Source organism: Heterocephalus glaber, unplaced genomic scaffold, assembly GCF_053883595.1.
Source record: "Heterocephalus glaber isolate CG9 unplaced genomic scaffold, H.glaber_assembly_v1.0 deba00001555, whole genome shotgun sequence".
NCBI lineage: Eukaryota > Metazoa > Chordata > Mammalia > Rodentia > Bathyergidae > Heterocephalus > Heterocephalus glaber.
In genome coordinates, this window is record NW_028258346.1 from 8,256,783 (window position 1) to 8,277,111 (window position 20,329).

The following is a 20,329-nucleotide window of genomic DNA, read 5'->3' on the forward strand; positions in this document are numbered from 1 at the left end:
GAAAGCAAGATCCTGTTTCTTGTATACTTGGTAAAGATTAAATAGAAAACTGAAAGTGTAGGTAAAGATGCAGTAAAGCAAGCAATAAATAAAAATATTACTAATGAGAATATAAAGTAGAAATTAGTTTGTCAGAGATAGTTTAGTCTCTGACTCGGTAATTTGACTTCTGTTAGTTCTTTCTTACAAAAATAGCCCTAAATATAGAAAACATTTCATTGAAAAAAGAAAAAAAATTTAAAATAGCATCAGGAATGTTTAAAGTTATTAAAGAAGTAAACTATAATGTACAGAACAATCACTAAACAAACATATAGACCCCCATCAACAATATCATAATATAATCCAACCATTTAATCAAGGATTAAAACAAAGTGGAAATATTTACATCTTAATCTTCAATGTAAAAAGCAGATATGAAGTCATACATTACAAAGTGTATGTTGAAAATTGACACAGAAAAAAAAAACAATTAAAAAATAACAATTACACAGTAGTACCTAAACAATAAAACACTGTTTCATTGGGTCTCATACTACTTTATGGATTGATGGGCTTTATTAATCAGTGTCTGTCAATCAGGCTATTTTCTGCAAAACATACGTATTGTCATATGGTCAGGCAAGTATCATCTAAGTAACTCCTATTTCTTCACAAATTCTTAGAAATAATATTATCAGGAACTTACCACATGAGTAGTTTTTAATGTACTGCCATCAAATCTGCATAAGCTGGAGCTCTCTTCAAAGAAAATATCACATTCTTCTAACTCTTGAGCATTACAAGGAGGTTTTTCTTTATCTGGACTTGGATTCTTAAGCCAGAAAATAAAATATGTAAATAAGTAAACAAATAATGATAGGGAAATAGATTTACTTATCCTTGGAAATGTTATAATTATACCAATAATTAACAACAAATTCCTGAGCCATTACCAATGAAAAAAAAATTAAAAGAGACAGAAATGACAGAATGGAGTTAGCAGAAAAGGATATTAAAACACCCATTATAACATGTTCTATACACTCAACGATGTAAAGGTGAATAAATACAAACATGTTGAGAGACAGAATTTACAAAACACATAGGACTGGCAGCAGATTGGACACTGCATAAGAACACCAGTGATCCTGAAATACAGAAAGAGCCTATCTCAAATGAAAGACAAAGACAAAAACAAAAACACAAAACTTCAGTAACCTGTGGAATGATATTAAATAGTCTAGGGGCCAGGGATTTAGCTCAGTGGTGCCGCCGCCTGCCCTGCAAACAGAAGGTCCATCAATGCCGAGTACCAAAAAAAAAAAGAAAAGAAAATCAACTTGTTTAACTCACGAGTAATTGGAAGAGAACTGGGAAAAAAATGAAAAGGCCCCAAATTTTTCAAATGTTATTAAAACTATAATCATATAAGTTCAAGAATATCAAAGAACATTAAGCATAAAAGTTTTTTAACATGTTTGTGATGGGGTCATAATTCGTATGTCTTGCTGGCTGATAGCCTGATCCCACTGGCGGTACATGCATGACTGTCCCATCAGGCAGCTTTTTACTAATTTTATTAGTAAAAAGACTGATAAAAGTGATTAGATCTATTTGTACCACTGGTGGCACAAACTCCCCAATGGGCCAGCTATGCATATACCGCTGGTGGTCTAAGCTGGTGGGAATGTTTAAATTAAAAAAAAAAAAAAATCAAAGATCACAAGAAGTCACAATAATGAGATTACTGAAAAGTAGTAATAAAGAGAAAATCCTAAAAGCAGTCAGAGGAGAAAAAAAGTGTATAATATAAGGTGAAGCAGACATTAAAAAAGACAGCTGACTTCTCATTACAAATGATGGAACCTAAAATATGACGGAGGATTTTTGAAGTTGGGGGGGCGCTGTTAATATGGTTATATATGTAACACAAATAACTTTGGAAAAAAAGAAGACAAGTTAAATGTTCTGTTGTTTATAGTTATGAGGACTGAACCCTGGGCCTCACACACTCTAGTCAAGTACTCTGCCACTGAATAATATCTCTGGTTTTTTACATTTTTTAAAATTTTCAGACAGCTTCTTTCTGAACTGCCCAGCTTGCCTTGAACTTGTGATCCTTGGGCCTCAGCTCCCGTGTAGCTGAGATTTCAGGCATGTGCCACCACTTCCAGCCAAAAGTATTTCTGCAGACAATCAAAAGCTACAAGAATTTGTCAGACTTACAAACGAGAAGTGATGTTAATGGAAGTTTTTCAGGGAAGAAAAAAATAGATAAAATTCAAATCAACAACAGAATTATGGAGAACAAAGATAATGATAGGTATAGAGGTAAAAGAGACTTTTTCCTCATTTTAATCTCTTCAAGAAAGAACTGGATAACTAAGGCTAAAATATGATATCTTATGAAGTTTTTATAACATGGAAATAAAATATATGAACAATAATATAAAGGACAGAAGGATGGAAATATATTGTAAAGTTCTTAAGTTATAAGGAAAGTAATATAATATTCTTTTGAAAATAGTTGGTGATAAGGTTGATACCGTACAACAACCACTACTCCACACACAAATATGTACCTAAATAAAAACACAGAAGTATGGCTAATAATAAGCCAAAAACAGAGATAATTGAATCATAAAAGTAATTTTAGTATGTACTCTTGCTTGAATACAAGGATCTCTAACTGATCTTACATCCCTTTCACAGTAACAATAAGGAAATTAAATAAGTACATTATTGAGAATTTAATGAAGTGGCCTGAGAGATTCGGTGAAACTAAACGGATAGGAGTACTCAGGAATCTATGTGATCAAAATATGTCCATGTCTCAGGTAGGACATGGAGCTACTTAACCGTGGCTGTTGGCTCCAGTCTAAACAGCAGTGGAACAATTATGGTTGCAGCAGGTGGTTGCAAAGGCAATTCCACAATGTCTTAGTGCCATTCTATTTCAATGTCTTAGTGCCATTCTATCTCACTGACTCAAGGAGATACTGCACGTATCCAGTGGAATACAGAAAGCCTCTTCCACATTCCTCTATACCTCCTCCTTCCAAATATTCATGTAAGGGACAGAAGGCCAAATGTTTAACTTTTAAAATGATCAAAGGTAGCCAGTTCTTAGGACAAGATTACAGAGAAAAGGAATAGCTCTATGCTGTTTTCCAAGAGGAATACACGGATGTCCAAGCTAAGTGGGAAAAAGATTACCAAAAGGCATCTGATAAGAGGCTAAAAAGCTGAGTCTGCATATGATCAAAGTGCTTGGGAGATGAAAATTAAGAATTTGGGCTTGATGAAGGAGAACCCTTGTAAACATCCTAGGGTTTCCACTGACATATATGAGAAGTGGAGTACAAACAAGCAAGGAAAAAAAAAATCAGCCAAGCAACAGCTGAAACCCAAGATCAGGTCAAATCAATTTGTAAGGGAATTTTTTTGGAAGCAAAACATTTATTGGTACATAAGATAGGTTGAAAATTTGGAGAATGCAATTAAAGTAGGGTTTTGAAGAAAATGTATAACATTTAATGTTTTGATCAACTTTCAATTACTATGACAAAAACCTTGAATAATCAATTCACTAAGTGAAAAGGTTTCTTTTGGCTCTCAGTTTTGGAGATTCCAGTCCATGATCAACTGGCCCTGCTGCTGTGGGCCTATGGCAGTCAGTATAGCATAACAAGAGCGCATGGCAGAGCACTGCCCACCTAAGATGGGAAACAGAAGAGAATGAAAGGGGCCAAATCTTCTATTCCCCTTGTGCACAGGCGCCTCAAGACTTAAAGACCTCCTCCCAACAGCTGGCCCCTAGAGACCAAGCCTTTAATGCACAGCCTTTGGGGATATTCAAGATCCAAACTGTAGCAGCTTTCACTAGAAAAGGAAGCTTATTCCTGCTCAGACACTGTGAACACGTGGGATCAGCTCAAACCCCTGTCCTGCTAATGTCCTCTTTCTCCTCAGTCCTGGTGTCTCCATGTAAGGGCACAGCATGGACGACTGCCTTTAAAATTGTCTTCTAAAAGGCTCACACGGCAGACGCAGTGAAGGCAGGGTGGCAGTTGGTACCTCTTGCAGTTCCCACTGAGAGTGACAAAACCTTGCCGGTGCAGGAGCAGAGCTCTGGACCCTCGGCCGGGGCCTTGCTTCGGATTCTGTTCACAGCATTCTCCCAGTTCGTCTTCTGCACTCAGACTGGGTTCTCCCAAATCCCATAGTGGCCCATTCTGGACTATTTCTATGCCATCCAAATGTACTTAGTGAGCAATGCTCAAAGAGCCCAAAAGGCCCGTGATAGGAAGCTGCTTTTCCAGAACCCCCTAGTGCAATTTCGTCTTGGGACCAAACACAGGCAGTGACGTGGGGCCTTTGCCCTGAACTACCTACGATGCCGAGAGCTGCCAAATTGCTAACTTGGTCAGAGTAGATCATCCAGATAAACTCCGCTGAATCAAGAATGTAGTCTTTATTTTCATGGCATTGACATACTGGGTGAATGTGGCCTATATAATAATCAGCCACTTTCACATGAGCCTCAGAAGGGGCAGCTATCAAATGGCCAACGTTACCTGCCTTGCTCAAAGGAAGCCTGAGAAGGGGCAGAGAGACCCTGACCAGAAATACTTTCCTGCTTCAAAGCCTTGAAGACTGAGACCCTGAGAAATCCCAGCTGAGTTGTTTGTGACCTAGACTTGCTCATAAGAAGTGGATGTGATTGGTCTCAGCCTTCCCGGCCTGGGCAGCCCTGCCTGTGAGACTCTCACTTCTGGGGTCATCTGCTGGGATTTCCACCTGTGTCAGCCCTCAGTAACAACCTTTAAGAAGCAAACTAAATATCCAGCAATTCTGAGGAGCCAGAGATCCAGTCCTGTTCACCCCACCCTACCCCGTGGTTGGGTCCCACCCAGTCTGAGCCCCACATCCTGCCTCGTGATTGGGGAGGCTGCCCTGTGAGAGGCCACTGTCAGCTCTCTTGGGGAAGGGGAGGTGGACCTGGTCACTGAGGGGGGAAAGTTCCCCCATGTGGGGCAAGGTCACTTGGGCCTGATGTAATACAGGTTTCCTTAGCAAAGATGTCATAAATACAGGGCGGGGCAGCACAGTCCGGGTTCCCAAGGCTCAAAGGCAAGTGGCTGCCAGAAGGGTTCTACCCTACAGGGCAGAGCACCTGCACTTCACTAGCCTAGATTGCTATATCGCACTCATTTTGGTCCTTCCCCCCACCCCCGTCATGTTCCTGCGGTGCCCCTGGTTTCCCACACTCCTCATCTGGCAGCAGTTGTGGCTCCTGGTCCTGGCATTCCCGCTTCCAGAAAGGTACTGGGTCCCGCTGACCACCAAGCCAGAGTTATCCCCTGAGCCCCGGTCTTTCCCTCCTCTGCCAGCATTGCCTGATAACCCTACTCCGGGGTTACAGCCGGAGTACGATGACCTAGCATCGTCTGCTCCCTCCCAGGAGTTGGCCCCAGGACTTCCTCAGGTCCAGCCGGAGGCCCAAACTCGAAATTCAAAGCCTGCAAAGGTCCAGTCCTCTTTACCTCAGGAAGAAGTCAAAGATCAACTCTCACAGCCCCCCGAGGAAGCTGAACCTTCTATAACCCAGCAGGATGCCCACGCTCAGTATGAACTTGGTACTGAGAATACAGGTCAGCGGTTGATGCAGGGGGCAAATGTGCCATCTGGAAATAGGAATGAAACTCAGCATTCAAACATGGCATTTGTCACAGTGAGACCTGTGGACGTGAAGGTTACCAAATCTACAGAGGCAGGGAAAAAGCCGCAACCTACTTCAAGCCAACTGCAGACCCTGACCCAACCAACAGAGAGTCCTGAAGAGGAGGAACCGTCCTCAACCCAACAACAAATCCTAGCTCAGACTTTAGAGCTCTCTGAAGAAACAGAAACTCCCTCAACTTACCAAGAGGCCCCAGCTCAGCCTCTAGGCCCTCTTGGGGAGTCTGAACTTTCTGCCACTAAGACAAAGCCAGCTCAACTTTCTGAGTCTTCTAGGACAGAAGAACCTTCAGAAATCCAGTTGAAAGCCCCAGATCAGCCCTCAGATTGGGAAACTGAAGAGCTGGAAACTTCTCCAACCCAGCTGAAGCAACCAGCTCAGTTTTCGGAGCATGGTAAAGAAAGATTGCCAACTCCACATCATCACAAAGCTAAGCATCCACACTTGACCCATGTGACTGGTAAACCTCTGAATCTGCAGCTTGCCATAACCCCAGAACCCACCACAGAGGAGGGAAACTTCCCAGTGCTCCCCGAGGCTGCAGCTCAACCCTCAACTCCAGTAAATGATGTGGAACCTTCTATAAGTCAGCAAGAGGCTCCAAATCTGTTTTCTGAGCCTTCCCAAGGAGCTGAGCTCTTACAATTTCACCGGGAGGCTCCAGCTACATCTTCAGAACTTGCTCAGCAGGAGACCCAAGCTGGAAATCCACACACTTTTGAGGAGGGTGAACCATCTTGGACCACTCAAGAGGCTGCAGCTCAGCCTCCAGAGCTCCCTAATGAACTCATACCTGAGCCTCCAGAACTACAGGAGAAAACAGTCTCTCCTCTAGGTGATGAGCAAGTTCAGCCTCCAACACTGACCCGTGGTGCTGTTACTCCTGCAGAGTTGTTGTCTAGTGAGGTGGAAATTAAAATTTCAACTGCACAGGAGGCCCCAGCTCAGTCTTCAGTGTCCCTTGAGCAGTTTGAATCTCTAGGAGACAATCAAGAGCTTACAACTCCACAGCCAAACCCTGCCATAAAGGATGAACTCTCTTCATCTGACAGCAAGGTTCCAACTCCACCTGCAGAGCTTGCTGGGGAATATTCCCCAGACCAGCCCCGGAGCTTAGCGATGTCCCCAGGCTCCTCTGGTGTAGCAGTTTCACCAGTGCAGCAAGAGCTCGCAGCTCAGTCTTCAGGACTCCCCGGGAAGGTTACTCTTTCTCCTTTGTTGACAGGAAGAGTAACATTTTCAGCCCAGCCTTCAGAGCCACCTGAGGACACAGAACCATTTTCAGTCCCCCAGGAGGAGGATGCAGCTCCACTTTCAGAGCCACCCAATGAGATGGAATCTTCTCAAGCTCAGAAGATGACCCCACCTCAGCGTGCAGAGGAAGAACCATCTCCTGCACCGCCACCAGCCGCATCTACTCCTCCAGATCCTCCTGAGGAGGTAGAACTTTCTTCAACCCTGCCCAAGACGCTCCCTCAGCTTCCAAGTGAGCCACCCAATGAGGGCGCAGCTCACCCTCCACCCCGTTCTGAGACGACAGTTCCAACTCCAGCTCAGGGTCAAGCTCAGCAGCCAAGGGGCGCATTTCACCCTTTGAACCTGGAAGCCACCATCATTCCAGAACGTACTACAGATGGTGAATTTTCCACAGCCCTGAAGAACGCTACAGCTCTTCCTCTGAAGCACCACAAAGTGACACTTCCACCTCCGGACTGGGTTCAGACTCAGCATTCAAAACTCAGTCTGCTCACAGTTCGACCTTTGCACCAGAAGCTTATCAGCGCTCCAGGAATTAGTGCAAAAGTTAGATCTTTTCCAACTATGCCTGAGATCCCATCTCAGCCTCCAGAACCACCTAAGGTGGTTCAAACTCCGGCGTCTCATGAGGTGAAAGCTGTAACTCCGGGTCTGGAGCCAGCTCAGCATCCAACATCACCCACAGTCACAGACCAACCTTTGAACCCGGAGCTCACAACTGCAGTACTCACTGTAGAGACTCAGGTTTCTGTACCTCTGCAGGAAGCTGCGTCTCCTCCTCCAGAGCCATCTTCTCAAGCTCAGAAGATGACCCCACCTCAGCGTGCAGAGGAAGAACCATCTCCTGCACCGCCACCAGCCGCATCTACTCCTCCAGATCCTCCTGAGGAGGTAGAACTTTCTTCAACCCTGCCCAAGACGCTCCCTCAGCTTCCAAGTGAGCCACCCAATGAGGGCGCAGCTCACCCTCCACCCCGTTCTGAGACGACAGTTCCAACTCCAGCTCAGGGTCAAGCTCAGCAGCCAAGGGGCGCATTTCACCCTTTGAACCTGGAAGCCACCATCATTCCAGAACGTACTACAGATGGTGAATTTTCCACAGCCCTGAAGAACGCTACAGCTCTTCCTCTGAAGCACCACAAAGTGACACTTCCACCTCCGGACTGGGTTCAGACTCAGCATTCAAAACTCAGTCTGCTCACAGTTCGACCTTTGCACCAGAAGCTTATCAGCGCTCCAGGAATTAGTGCAAAAGTTAGATCTTTTCCAACTATGCCTGAGATCCCATCTCAGCCTCCAGAACCACCTAAGGTGGTTCAAACTCCGGCGTCTCATGAGGTGAAAGCTGTAACTCCGGGTCTGGAGCCAGCTCAGCATCCAACATCACCCACAGTCACAGACCAACCTTTGAACCCGGAGCTCACAACTGCAGTACTCACTGTAGAGACTCAGGTTTCTGTACCTCTGCAGGAAGCTGCGTCTCCTCCTCCAGAGCAGCCTCAGGTGATGCTTACACAGCCTGAGCAGGTGCAGGCTCAGCATCCAAACCCGGCTGAAGTCACTGTTCAGCCTTTGGATGTGGAATTTGTGGCCACTCAGTATTCTGTGAGTCACTCTCCAGGAAAGGCTTCCACAGTGCAAGAGAAGCAGAATGCCACGACAAACACTGACATATGTGAGCTCTGTACCTGTCAGCATGAGACCTTGTCGTGTGCTGGTCTCAGCCCAAAGCACAAGCTCCACCAAGTGCCTGTATTAGAGCCCAACAACACCTTTACCACCTTCAATTTCCAAGAAAACAATATTCTTCACATCGGTGAGACTAGCTGGACAACATACAGGTGGGCTGAGAAACTAAATCTCAGTGAAAATGGCCTGACTGCATTACATAAAAATTCCTTTAAAGGCCTGCTGTCCCTCCACTATTTAGATTTATCCTGTAATAAAATACAGTTTATTGAAGCACAAACCTTTGAAGCACTACCCTTTCTGCAGGTTTTAAATCTTCGCTGCAACTTAGTTAAACAGATTAGCTTTGGGACGTTTAGGGCATGGCATGGAATGCAGTTTTTGCACAAAGTCATCCTCAATCACAATCCTCTGTCGAGTGTCGAAGATTCCTATCTTTTTAAATTGCCAGCATTACGATATCTAGACTTGGGGACAACATACACGCCACTTCCAGTGGTCCAGAACATCATCATGATGACACTTACACTGAAAACACTGATCATACCGAGGCCCATGGCCTGCTGCCTCTGCCAATTTAAAAGTGATATTGAGGTTGTCTGCAAGACAGTCAAGCTGCACTGTGACAGTGAGTGTGTGACCAATCCCAAGCAGTGTCTTGAGGAAGCCCCTGTAGGGAACGCAGAAGGAGTCTTCATGAGGGCGTTAGAGGCCCGGAAAAAGAACACCGAGACCGAGCTGGTGATCGAGTCTGGAAAGTCATCTTCCGAACAAAGCGATGTCAGCTGGTCAGACTTCATGGATGAGGAGCTTAACTCTAATGATGAAAATGATGTGGTTGGAGCACTCAATTACAGCCTGCCAAATTTCTCAGAGGTAAATCTAGAAGGTGTAGATCCATTATTGCCACTCATCCAACGCCTTTTCTCAAATATACAAAATGAAGCTAATCCTCAGGGTTACATGAAAGGCAATATGAAAAACCCCTCTGATCAACCTGTGTCCAGCAGTTCGGCTTATAGAAATGAACTGAAGAAGCAGTATCTTCTACAGAGTTGGTTAGATGCAGAAATTCAGGAAAAAATTGAGGAGATTAAGAAAAAAAAGAAAACAGGAATGCTTATGCAGTCCAGCCTTTCAAGTCCCAAATTGCAAATTGTTCCCGACGTTCCTGAGAAATTGGCAAGTACTCAAGCACAGGAAAACAGCCTGGTGGAAGATCAGCATGAAGAGAGAAGGCTGCGGACAGAGCACAGGGTCCTCAAGGGCCCCAAGGGCATACGGAAAGGACTGCTCAAAGAGAGGCAGAAACAGGTGGTCAGGGAGAAGCAGAGCACCCAGCCACTGGCCGAAAACACCGAAGATGGACGGAGCCTCAGGAGCCCCAGCACAGGGAAGCTGGGGCAGAATGAGGGGGTTCTGGGGCCTGGGAACCTGCTCCATACAGAACAGAAGGTGCCTGTGTCTCCCACCCTGCAGGATCCCCTGCTGGGCAGGTCGGCCACCTCCGCCTTGGCCAAAGCCCCACATGGGGTGAGGAACGGAGCCGAAGACCTCACCAACAGCATTTGGGTTTTAGAAAATGCCAGCATGAGAGTTAAAAGCATGAAAGCTTTTAAGCCAAGCTTACCTTCCAAAAAACATTATGGCTTTCATACAACTGCCTCTCTCAAGGCCCACAGAATACTCAAGGCCAACCCCAGGGAGCAGCTCACGAAGGAAGACGCACATGGGAGGCCGAAAATTGTGGAGGGACCTCTATTCTCAGCACCGAGGAACCTCCCCCATCCCCCCTCCCAAGGGCTCCGCTCGTCGTCTGGAGAGCCACGTGTCCAGGACCATCCTTTCCCTGAATTATATGATCCATCCAAAACCTCCACAGGCAGCAGTGCTGTAGAAAACCAAACTTCAGAAAACACCTCTAAACAAAATGCTTTTACCATCAACTCTCCCGTTTCTGCCACGGATTCTGCCCTCACCCTGATATCCGATGATCACACCAATGAGAGGCACTGGGAGTACACCAGCACCAGCACTGAGCCACCCCCTCCAGAAACCTCTGTCCCCTTGCTGTCCTCCCCCAGAGATGGGTTCGAATCCCAGCTAAACCAGCAGCTTCACCTCCTCGTTCCCAACAAGGAGGTGAGGAGGCTCATTTCTCACGTTACTCGCACCCTGAAAACGGACTGCTCCGAGCCCCGCATGCACCTGGCCTGTGCCAAGCTCATCACCAGAACAGGCCTCCTGATGAAGCTGCTCAGTGAGCAGCAGGAAGAGGCGGTGGCCCAGGCCCACATCAAGGAGACCTACAAGAGCTCGGGGGCCTCCAGCAATCAGAAGGTGCAGGGCGAGCCAAGGGACCACACACAGGAAGTGCTGGGACACACCTACAAGAATAAGCTCATCGTGGCAACATCGGTCATGGCGGCCTTGACACTTCTGGTCTTCATCTTCTGCCTCATTGAGATTTGCTCCCACAGAACAGCTTCGGAGAAAGCTAAGGAAGGGACATCAAGTAGCATTTGTGGGCAGAGAAGGAAGCATTCAGCAGAAACGGACAGTCAGGAGGACTTCTCTCCTGACTCTCTCAGCGACATCCAGCAGCAAAGCATGGTGCAGGAGCTACAAGATGACGACTCTTCCGATGAGGACAACAACACAGGGGAGACCAGTGAAGCCCCCTCAGAGGCAGAGGAATCCACAAAGGCAGCAGGGTGACCCCTTTGCCATTGCTTACAAAATAAATTACTTTTCTCAAATTACAATGTGTAAAACAATTTCGAAATAAAATCAAAGGTACATATGCAAAAAAAAAAAGGAAGGTTAAAAATCAACCAAGCAATAACCTTCAAAAACATTAAAAGAACAGAATAAATTCAAAGTGTGCAAACAGGTGAAAATAATAACAGAAATGAAGAGAGTAAAAACTAAAAAGTAAATAGGAAACAGATGCCCAAAATAAGGAAGTCAAATTCATTGTTAAAAACCTTTCCAAAAAGAAAACTCCCAAGTACAGATGGTTAAAATAATAATAAAAATAATAATGCAAGTTCTATATAATCTCTGCCAGAAATGGAAGAGGGAACACTTTCCTAATTGTTTTAAGTAGCATCACCAGACACTATAATCAGTAAAAGACACACACACAAACACAAAACACTGTCCAATATTTTCAGAAACAGATGTAAAAATCCTTCATGAAGTATGAGCAAATAGAATCCAGCAACATGTAAGCAAGAAACTACATCATGACCAAGTAGGGCTTATCCCATCAAATGTAGAAAACTCTATCACTATTCTCGATAAAAATTCTCAGCACACTAGGAATAAAATTCCCTCATAGTATAAAAACAATGTACTATATTTAACAATGAAGTATCTTTTCCCAAAGATGACAAGATAGGAATGTCTGTTTTTACCATTTTCACTATTATTTAGTAGTGGAACAGAGGTCCTAATCACCACATGAAGGCACATTTAAAGATTAGAAAAACTCAAAGCTGTCTTCAATTGTAGATGACAAGATTATATGTCTTTTTAAAAATGTAACAAAAACATTGATTTTCAGGTATAAGTAACTTTTTCATAAAAATCAACACTTCTTTGAAACTATCAAGTTTAGAAGCTTATTAGGAGAATTACTTATGATTCCAGAACAATTCTCTACTAGTATCACTGATATTATATTCCTAGAGCCTGTCACAATAAATACTTGCTGAATGAATGAACATAAAGCAATGCACCTTAAATGGTTTGCTGCAAAATGGGGATGAAATCAGAATTTTTGTGGTTTTACACATATGAATTCCCAGAATTTCTACAATATTCAATCATTGCTGGCAAACAATTTCTATTTTGGGTGTTTCCCTTTGTCAAAGACACCCACTTTCGGGCCGGGGATTTAGCTCAGTGGTTTCACCGCCTGCTGCACAAGCCCAAGGACCCAAGTTTGATCCCAGGTACCAAAAAAAAAAAAAAAAAAAGGACATCCACTTCCAATATTCCAATCTTTCTTTTCTAACTATGGGATAAATAATTGATCTTCCTAATGGCAGTAAATCAGATACTTTACAAATAATTATATATAATAATTTTTGGTAAATGAACATGTAACTGACATCCTGGAGCATAGTTACTGTGTTTGTTTGAATTCTCAATATGATCTTATAGAGCCTTCAGCATGGGAACATTTTCAACCTCATGGATGAGTACTGTATGGTTATTACAAGAGATTATCAATAGAAAATAACTATTATATAAAATACACACATATATATCCTTGTGATACTCTAAGATCACCTAGAAAATTTCAATTATGATAAGTAGATTATCAGTGCTGGAATAGTAAAATATGATTTTTGGCCTTGTTAGCATTGGTCAGGGACATTAATTCTTCTAAAGGAGAATACATGTAGACAGAGATATATAAATACATACCTATACACAAGTACATACACTAAACAATAAACTCACATATATATGTATGTATTCACATAGTGCAGGAAATAAGTGTTAAGAAATTAAAATAGTGTTAGAACTTTTAAGCCATATTAAAACATTAATTAGGTCAATGGTACCCAATCTGTACCTTTTATATGAAGAATGTCAAAATAATGTTTAAAAAAATAGCCAGAATCCTCACATAACAGTTTTGGATTCTTGGGAAGTCATACTACTACTGCAAGTGCTTACCAGTTCCTCAGAGGTCAAACGCATCAGACGCTCAGCTATTGCAGCACATTGGGCTGAATCTCTTACAAGTTCCCCTTGTTTATCACTGACCACTACTTCTGGCCATGGGGCTCCTTCATTCTTCTTAATCAAAGAAATCTCCAAGCTAAAAGTTTAAATGAGAAAAGTGATGTTACACTGAGCCACTATAAAAATTATCCGCTCAATAAGAAACAGAAGGTTCTACAGAGATTACCCTCCTCGTATCCAGCAGATGTTTTATCAAAAACCTTGTTCACTTTAATTTTATATGTGATGGAAGACTTAAAACTCAAAGGTAAATAATCTTGATTTAATAAACAAATAATTAAGTATTAGTTGGAAATGGTGTACCAAATAGTTTGAAGAAGGAAGTGATTAGGAAGAAAGAGAACACTCAGTCTCATTGCAGTCCAGGTGTCAAGTGTGTTACTAAATGTAAGTAACAAATATAAGCAGCACGGATCTATAAAGCATTGGAAAACTGAGGGTAGTGGGCATAAAGTAAGGAGAGGGTCTACAACTAAAGGGTACCTCTTGCTGTCTGGAGCCAAGAATTTATTTTTATAAACCAACAGCCATAATATATGATCAATAGAAAGCTCAGACAGGTTAAATCCATAGAACTGTTAATTTTTAAAAAACAGATTCTAAAGAATGGAAAAAATATGTAGACTTTAGAAAAAAAACACTTCAGTAATAAAGGAATAAAGATGCTAATGTGGTCTCTATTAATTTACTTAAAATAAAACTCTGTATAATTAAGTCATTAATAGAAATTCCAAATGCACTGAAAAGAGCTGATGAGAGAGCCCTGAGGTCATTGACTGAAGTGGTAGGAAAAGGAAAGAAAGCTGAGCGAAGGCAGACCATGAGGAAAGAAGAGGGCTGTGACCCATGTCCCATTGGAATAAAGAGAAAACTCAAGTGAAATGCTTAATGAGCAGCCACTGCTTCGACAGACTGAAAAGTGAGATGCTGGTAGCTGTTAACAGCAAAGCAAACTTTTCTTTTTTTTTTTGGTACAGGGGATAGAACTTGGGTCCTTGCACTTGCACAGCAGGTGGCGAAACAACTGAGCTAAATCCCTGGCCCTAAACCAAACTTTTCTATGTGCCATCTTTGGTACATGTGTGCCACATTAACCCATGCCCTGGAACACAAATGCAAGCAAACAATTACAAGAATACAATACCTATTATCATACTTGTCAAATGGAACATGTAAACTTACCAGCCACTCATTTTCAAGGCTGTAATTATCATCACTTCATGAATTAATTACACCATTTCAAAATTTTTTGAAAGTACTTATCTTAAGAGACCACGCAAAATAATACCTCTCTTATGTAACAGTTCTTATCATTACCACCACAATCAATAATGCTCAGATTTAGTTATATTTTCTATGAAAAAGGCTCACCTTGGTGATGATGAAGGTAATAATAAAATAATGACAGCAGCTTTTATTTCCCTAATGCTTACCATTTCCTAGGGTAGTAGCTTAAGAGTTTGACATGTTTTAACTCATTCATTGCTTACCACAAGCAAATAAAGTAGGTACTCTTAACATACTCCTTTTAAAAGTGAAAAAAAAAGCACTGAGAGGTGAAGTAACTTGCCAAGTTCACAAGCTAGTAAAGCAGTATGGCTCCAAGTCTATGTTCTTCACTATTGCACTATTCTGCCTGTTTGAAAAAAGATACATAAATAACTTTTAAAGAACTTTCACTCAGTAGCCAGAAGGTATAAACTATGTCCTTGGCTGCTAACTAAAGAAGTCTGAAAGGGTTTATAAGAAGAATTTCTGAATCACTGCTAATTTGCACACCTAGACAATGCAGCCCTTTTAGCCTAGCTGCATTTCTACATTTTTTTTTTTTTTTGAGGCATGGTCCCCCTTTGTTGTTCAGACTGGCCTTGAACTCAGTATGTAGCCCAGGCTGGCCCTGAACTCACAAAGATCCTCCTGCCTCAGCCTCCTGAGTGCTGGGATTGCATGAGCCACCACGCCCGGTTCCCATTTCTACATTTTAAAACTGGAACTATACCCTGCTATCCAAGCAAAACAGAAATATATACCATACAGATTAAATTATAAACTAGTTTAACAAATCCTCCCAAAGGGAGAAAAAACACTATTTGAAAATTAGAGCTATAATTTAATCAAGTACAAAAAAATCATGTGTTTTCTAAACCAATGATACCACCTACACTTTATGGTAATTATCTTTTGTAACACAAAATAGTATTTAAGCACTTCAAATCTACTAGAAAAACAATACTGGCCTATGTTCATGTATTGAATACTGAAACTAATTTGTATGAAGTTCAGCTATTCTCCTGGACTTTTGCTGGGTTACTGCTTGATGACTTACATTTAACAATGTGTTCTGTTGGGAGCAATGCTACATAATTCTAGGAAAAATCATTTGAGTAGGCCTAGTTCTCCCGCCTACAGCCCAGCTAGGACATTCCAGGCATAATTCCATTTTGGCCTCTGGTCACAACTGAGACCTGAGTGATCCCCCGCCCCCCCCCCCCCATGTTGCAATCTCCAGGACAAGACCACACCTGGGGGAGATGCCAGGGAGGAACCAAATCTTCATCTGCATAATTCCTCATTGTTCTTAGATTTCCACTGCCCCCCAGGTTTTTGTTACACCTTGTTTACCCCAATGTGAAGTACTGAACTCTTTTTCACTTGTTACATCTGTTTCTCCCGATGTACTGAATAAAAGGTGCTGCAAGCTAGGGGGCTTTTGTCTTTGCTGCCCAGAGCAGCACTGATCAGACCCAAAGCTCAGCTTCTTCTCAGTCTCATTCGTCTACCTTTCCTGTAATTCGCCCTGTGCTGCCATGGCTCGCAGGAGACCAGGACTCACTGCAGAGGTTCTGGTAACGTCCCCTTCCCCTGTTCCCTACAGTGTTCTAATTGGTTTGCTAATTTACAAATGCTATCCTGAAACCCCTCCCATTCACATAAACATAATGAAACAGAATATGGGAACATATACAATATTTGTAAAGAATTTTTCAGATAGTTATTTTTCATGAACTGAAAAAAGTTACCAAGTCATCAAACATCTCCAGTAATAAAATGAATCGGTGTATCTTTTTAAAATTAAAAATTTTCTTTGAACTGGTTATCTTTTAGAATCCCATGATTTAGACTGTGCTACTAGACTCACATGGGTCATATGCGGCTGGTCAAGAACTATATATACTGCTCCACAGAGTAACCAATCTAAAGAAAACTATGGAAAATGAATTGAACTAGCACAAAAAAATGAAGTTGAGCTATTGGGTTGTCCTCTTTGAAGACTCTGAAATTCAGCCTTTTGGACAGAGGAAGTATAACCTGTATTGCAACACATGGTGAGTTTTGATACCAGGTATTCTCAAAATGTATTCTGACAAAAACAAGCTAGATTTGAAATTGATGGTTTGGTTAATTTTAAAACCATTACTTTTAGAAATAGAAACAGCAGCCAAGATACAGTATGATCTTTAAAAACTTTAGAATGGGATTGAACTCGGGACCTTGCGGTTGTGAGGCAGGCTCCAGAACCACTGAGCTAAATCCCCGGCCCTCTCTACAAGTATCTTGTCCGAGATAGTTCACTCATCAATCATTTGAGTTTATTAAATTTCTTTCATTATAGATTAAATCTTAGTAATTGCTGAGTTCATAAATAGATTAATGAATGGTATTAGGCATTTAAGTTTTTAAATGGTCAGAGTTCAGCAAAAATGGGTATTTGGTTGATTTAAAGTGCATTCTGAATCTTTTTATATTAATGTTGCATAATGGATAAGTTGAAAATTTTTACATAAGTTATAGGTCTTGTTTTTGTTTGAATTATAGACTCACATTTTGATTCCTGAGTGTTACAGTTCAGCATTAATATCACATGTGTACCAGTGGTGTGGAGAAAAGTACAGTGATATTTTTACAAACTAAACATCTATTTTTATAGGAAAACTGCTTCTTGCGTCCACATGGTCCATCTTTTCCATACAACAGCCAAAATTAAAATCACCTGCAGGCTGGGCAGTCCACACACCTGTAATCCCAGCTATTCAGGAGGCTGAGGCAGGACTGCAAGATCAAGCCCAGCCCTGGCAATTTAGCAAGACCCTGTCTCAAACAGAAAGGACTGGGGGAGTGGCTCACAGAAAGACTGTAGGCTCCACCCCACCATGATGAAATCAATCAGTCAATGTACAAAACCTCCAAAACAGGACAAACTCCCTCAGTGTAAGCTCTTCCAGGCAAAATGAACCCATAAAATATTACAGAAATGATCTAAAGACTTTGGCTGGAATTTCTAATCATAATTTTTCCCCTACTGTAATTTGGGGACATTTTCTCACCTCAGCATGCTCTCAGATGAGCAAACCAACATTGAAACATTTGAAGTTAATTTGATGTTCTAAACATAGCACTTAACTTTTTGCCTGAATTTGTTATTACGTGGAGCGTGTGTTTACTCTTTTTAGAAAGCAGCTTTCATATGACACCCTTGTTTGTTTATGGAAAAGCTTCTTATGCCGCTTGTGACTTTGGCACCTTGTAATTTCACACATCAAAATAACTTCTGGATATTTAATACCACTTAATTCAGCACTAAATTTTGGTTGTTCATTATAAAAATTTGCCTGTAGCTCTGAAGAGAGAGACACAACTTTACTAATAAAGCAGAAAGTGACATCAAAGTATCTTCCACCAGAGACTGTACTGGTAGGTGGTTGAAAACATTCTGTTCTACCCATTCCAAATTGTGTCCAGCTTCTGGCTCTTATTAGTAAAGATTCTAAATATACTTGTACAAACTTTTTTGGCTCCGTTTTTCAATGTGCATTTTCATTTTTCATGGTTGAAAACTGAGAAATAGAACTGCTGGGTAACCAAGTAGGTATGTAATTTTTCTGATGACTAATGAGATTTCATGTGTTTGCTAGCCATTCACGTAATTTCTATTGTGATAAGCCTATTAAAATCGTTAGACCATTTTAAAAACTGGATTTCCCTTTATGAGTATGTAATGCAAGTCCTTCGTTTAATATGAATACCATGAATATTTTTTCCAGTCCCTGTCTTACCTCTTCGTATTCTTTTTTTTTTTTGATACCAGGGATTGAACTTGGGACCTTGTGCTTGCAAGACAGACAGTGGAACCACTGAGCTAAATCCCTGACCCCCTTTTTTGTATTCTTAATGCATTTTTAGAAAGGCTGAAATTTTCAACTTTGATTTACAAAATATTTTTGGCTGAAATCTAATTTATCATGTACTTTTTGTGTGTCTGTCCTAAAACACAATTCATAAAAGAAATAAACAGCCAATTTACATAAGAAACAAAATGTATTTGACCTAATTAAAGAATATATTAATTATTAAAGAATGTTAATTATTCCACTTGTAGGTATTTATCCTTCATATGTATTTCTACATATGTAAAATGACATATAGTTATTCACTTTAGCAAGAGATTGAAAATAATCCAAATGTCCAATAATGAAGAACAAATTTTTTTTTTTATTTTGGTATGGGGATCAAACTCAGGACCTTGTGCTTGCGAGGCAGGTGGCAGGACCACTGAGCTAAATCCCCGGCCCCAAGAACCAATTTTTTAAACAATGATTTAATCAATACAGTAAAATACAACAAAGTGTTCAAATGGGAAGGGGAACAAGGGAGAAGGGAGAGAGAAAAGTAGTAAGCAACAAGCAAAAGTGAAAATAGAAGGAAAAAAATGGAAACATAGCTTTTGTACATAGGGAGGAGAGGGGGGCTTGGGATAAAATAAAATAAAATTTATAAAAAATATACACCAATGTACACATGGTATATGTAAAAAAAAGAAAAATATACATGTTACTAAGATACACAAAATAACTGTGGAGGCAAACTAATAAACGCTGTACGGGGTGGGGGACATGTGACTGGTAGGCTTGGGTTGAAAGGAGCCTTCTCATTCTACTTTGTTTCATAGAGTGTATTTTTGGGGGGGGTACTGAGGATCAAACTTGGGACCTTAGGCTTGCGAGACAGGCGGCAGAACCACTGAGCTAAATTCCCAGCCCATTGTGTATTTTAAATTTTAAAGCATAGTCATGTAGTATTTAGTAAGCAAATTAAACTCAATAGAAAAAAATTATTTCTATTACAAAACTTTAAAAGCACAAATTACAGTAACTACTTTTATCTTGTTATTACCATATCCACGGCCAGTAATGAAAAGCACTACTATACCGTATACTGCAAGATAATTATGCATACTAATCTCTTTAACCTTAATTACAATTATGTTCCTTGATGTAGTAATTGCATTTTTAATATATCGTAGAAAAAACAGTAAGGAACACAAACAGAATATTCATACTTGATGCAACTATTGTACAGAGCAAAATGTAAAAAAAATAAAACTTTCAAATGTAAAACTATAAAAAAATACCTATTATTCTCCTTCATTATCCACGTACTGCTTTCATGATCAATAGATGAGTAGAGCTTTCCTTCCAAAACCTGGAGATTCCTCAGCACAATGCTGATGTGATCAGGTAAAAACTCTACCTGAATGTCCTGCTTGGTGATGTGTTCTGGAAGCCGTACTGTTACCGTTAAATCATCTTCAGTCTGTTGCCAGTAATACAAAGGTTCCACTGGGAAAGGATAAATCCATTATGTAATGATAAAAATGAGACTATAACATACAAAATTAGAGATGAACATAAGAAAAACACCTATCTAAAAGAATCTCAGCACACTTTCTAGTGATCATCTCAGAAAAAAAAATTATAAATGAACACACAGAGTTCTTTGGGGAATTTTCACTCAAAGAGTTGGCAGCAACTGTATGCAACATTTTCCTCTTTCATCTTACCTAAAGACGCAGAAGACAAGCATTCATAAAATACATTGACAGTAATTCTTTATTCCCCT

The 20,329-nt window shown here is 41.1% G+C and overlaps 2 protein-coding genes across 2 annotated transcripts in view; one reads left to right on the forward strand and one right to left on the reverse strand.

Annotated features, from left to right (window-relative positions):
• Nudcd1 (NudC domain containing 1) overlaps positions 1–20,329 on the reverse strand; it is a 73,939-nt gene that overhangs the window by 26,318 nt on the left and 27,292 nt on the right. The window contains exons 6-8 of the mRNA XM_087190686.1: positions 19,842–20,049; positions 13,364–13,508; positions 689–814 (exon numbers count right to left, since the gene is read on the reverse strand). Coding sequence (XP_087046812.1) covers positions 689–814; positions 13,364–13,508; positions 19,842–20,049 — 479 coding nt within the window. The remainder of the gene's footprint in view (positions 1–688; positions 815–13,363; positions 13,509–19,841; positions 20,050–20,329) is intronic.
• On the forward strand, positions 4,010–11,829 carry LOC110348423 (uncharacterized). The gene has a single exon (XM_087190684.1). It carries the CDS (start codon positions 5,222–5,224, stop codon positions 11,387–11,389), a length of 6,168 nt encoding a protein of 2,055 aa, XP_087046810.1. The 5' UTR covers positions 4,010–5,221; the 3' UTR covers positions 11,390–11,829.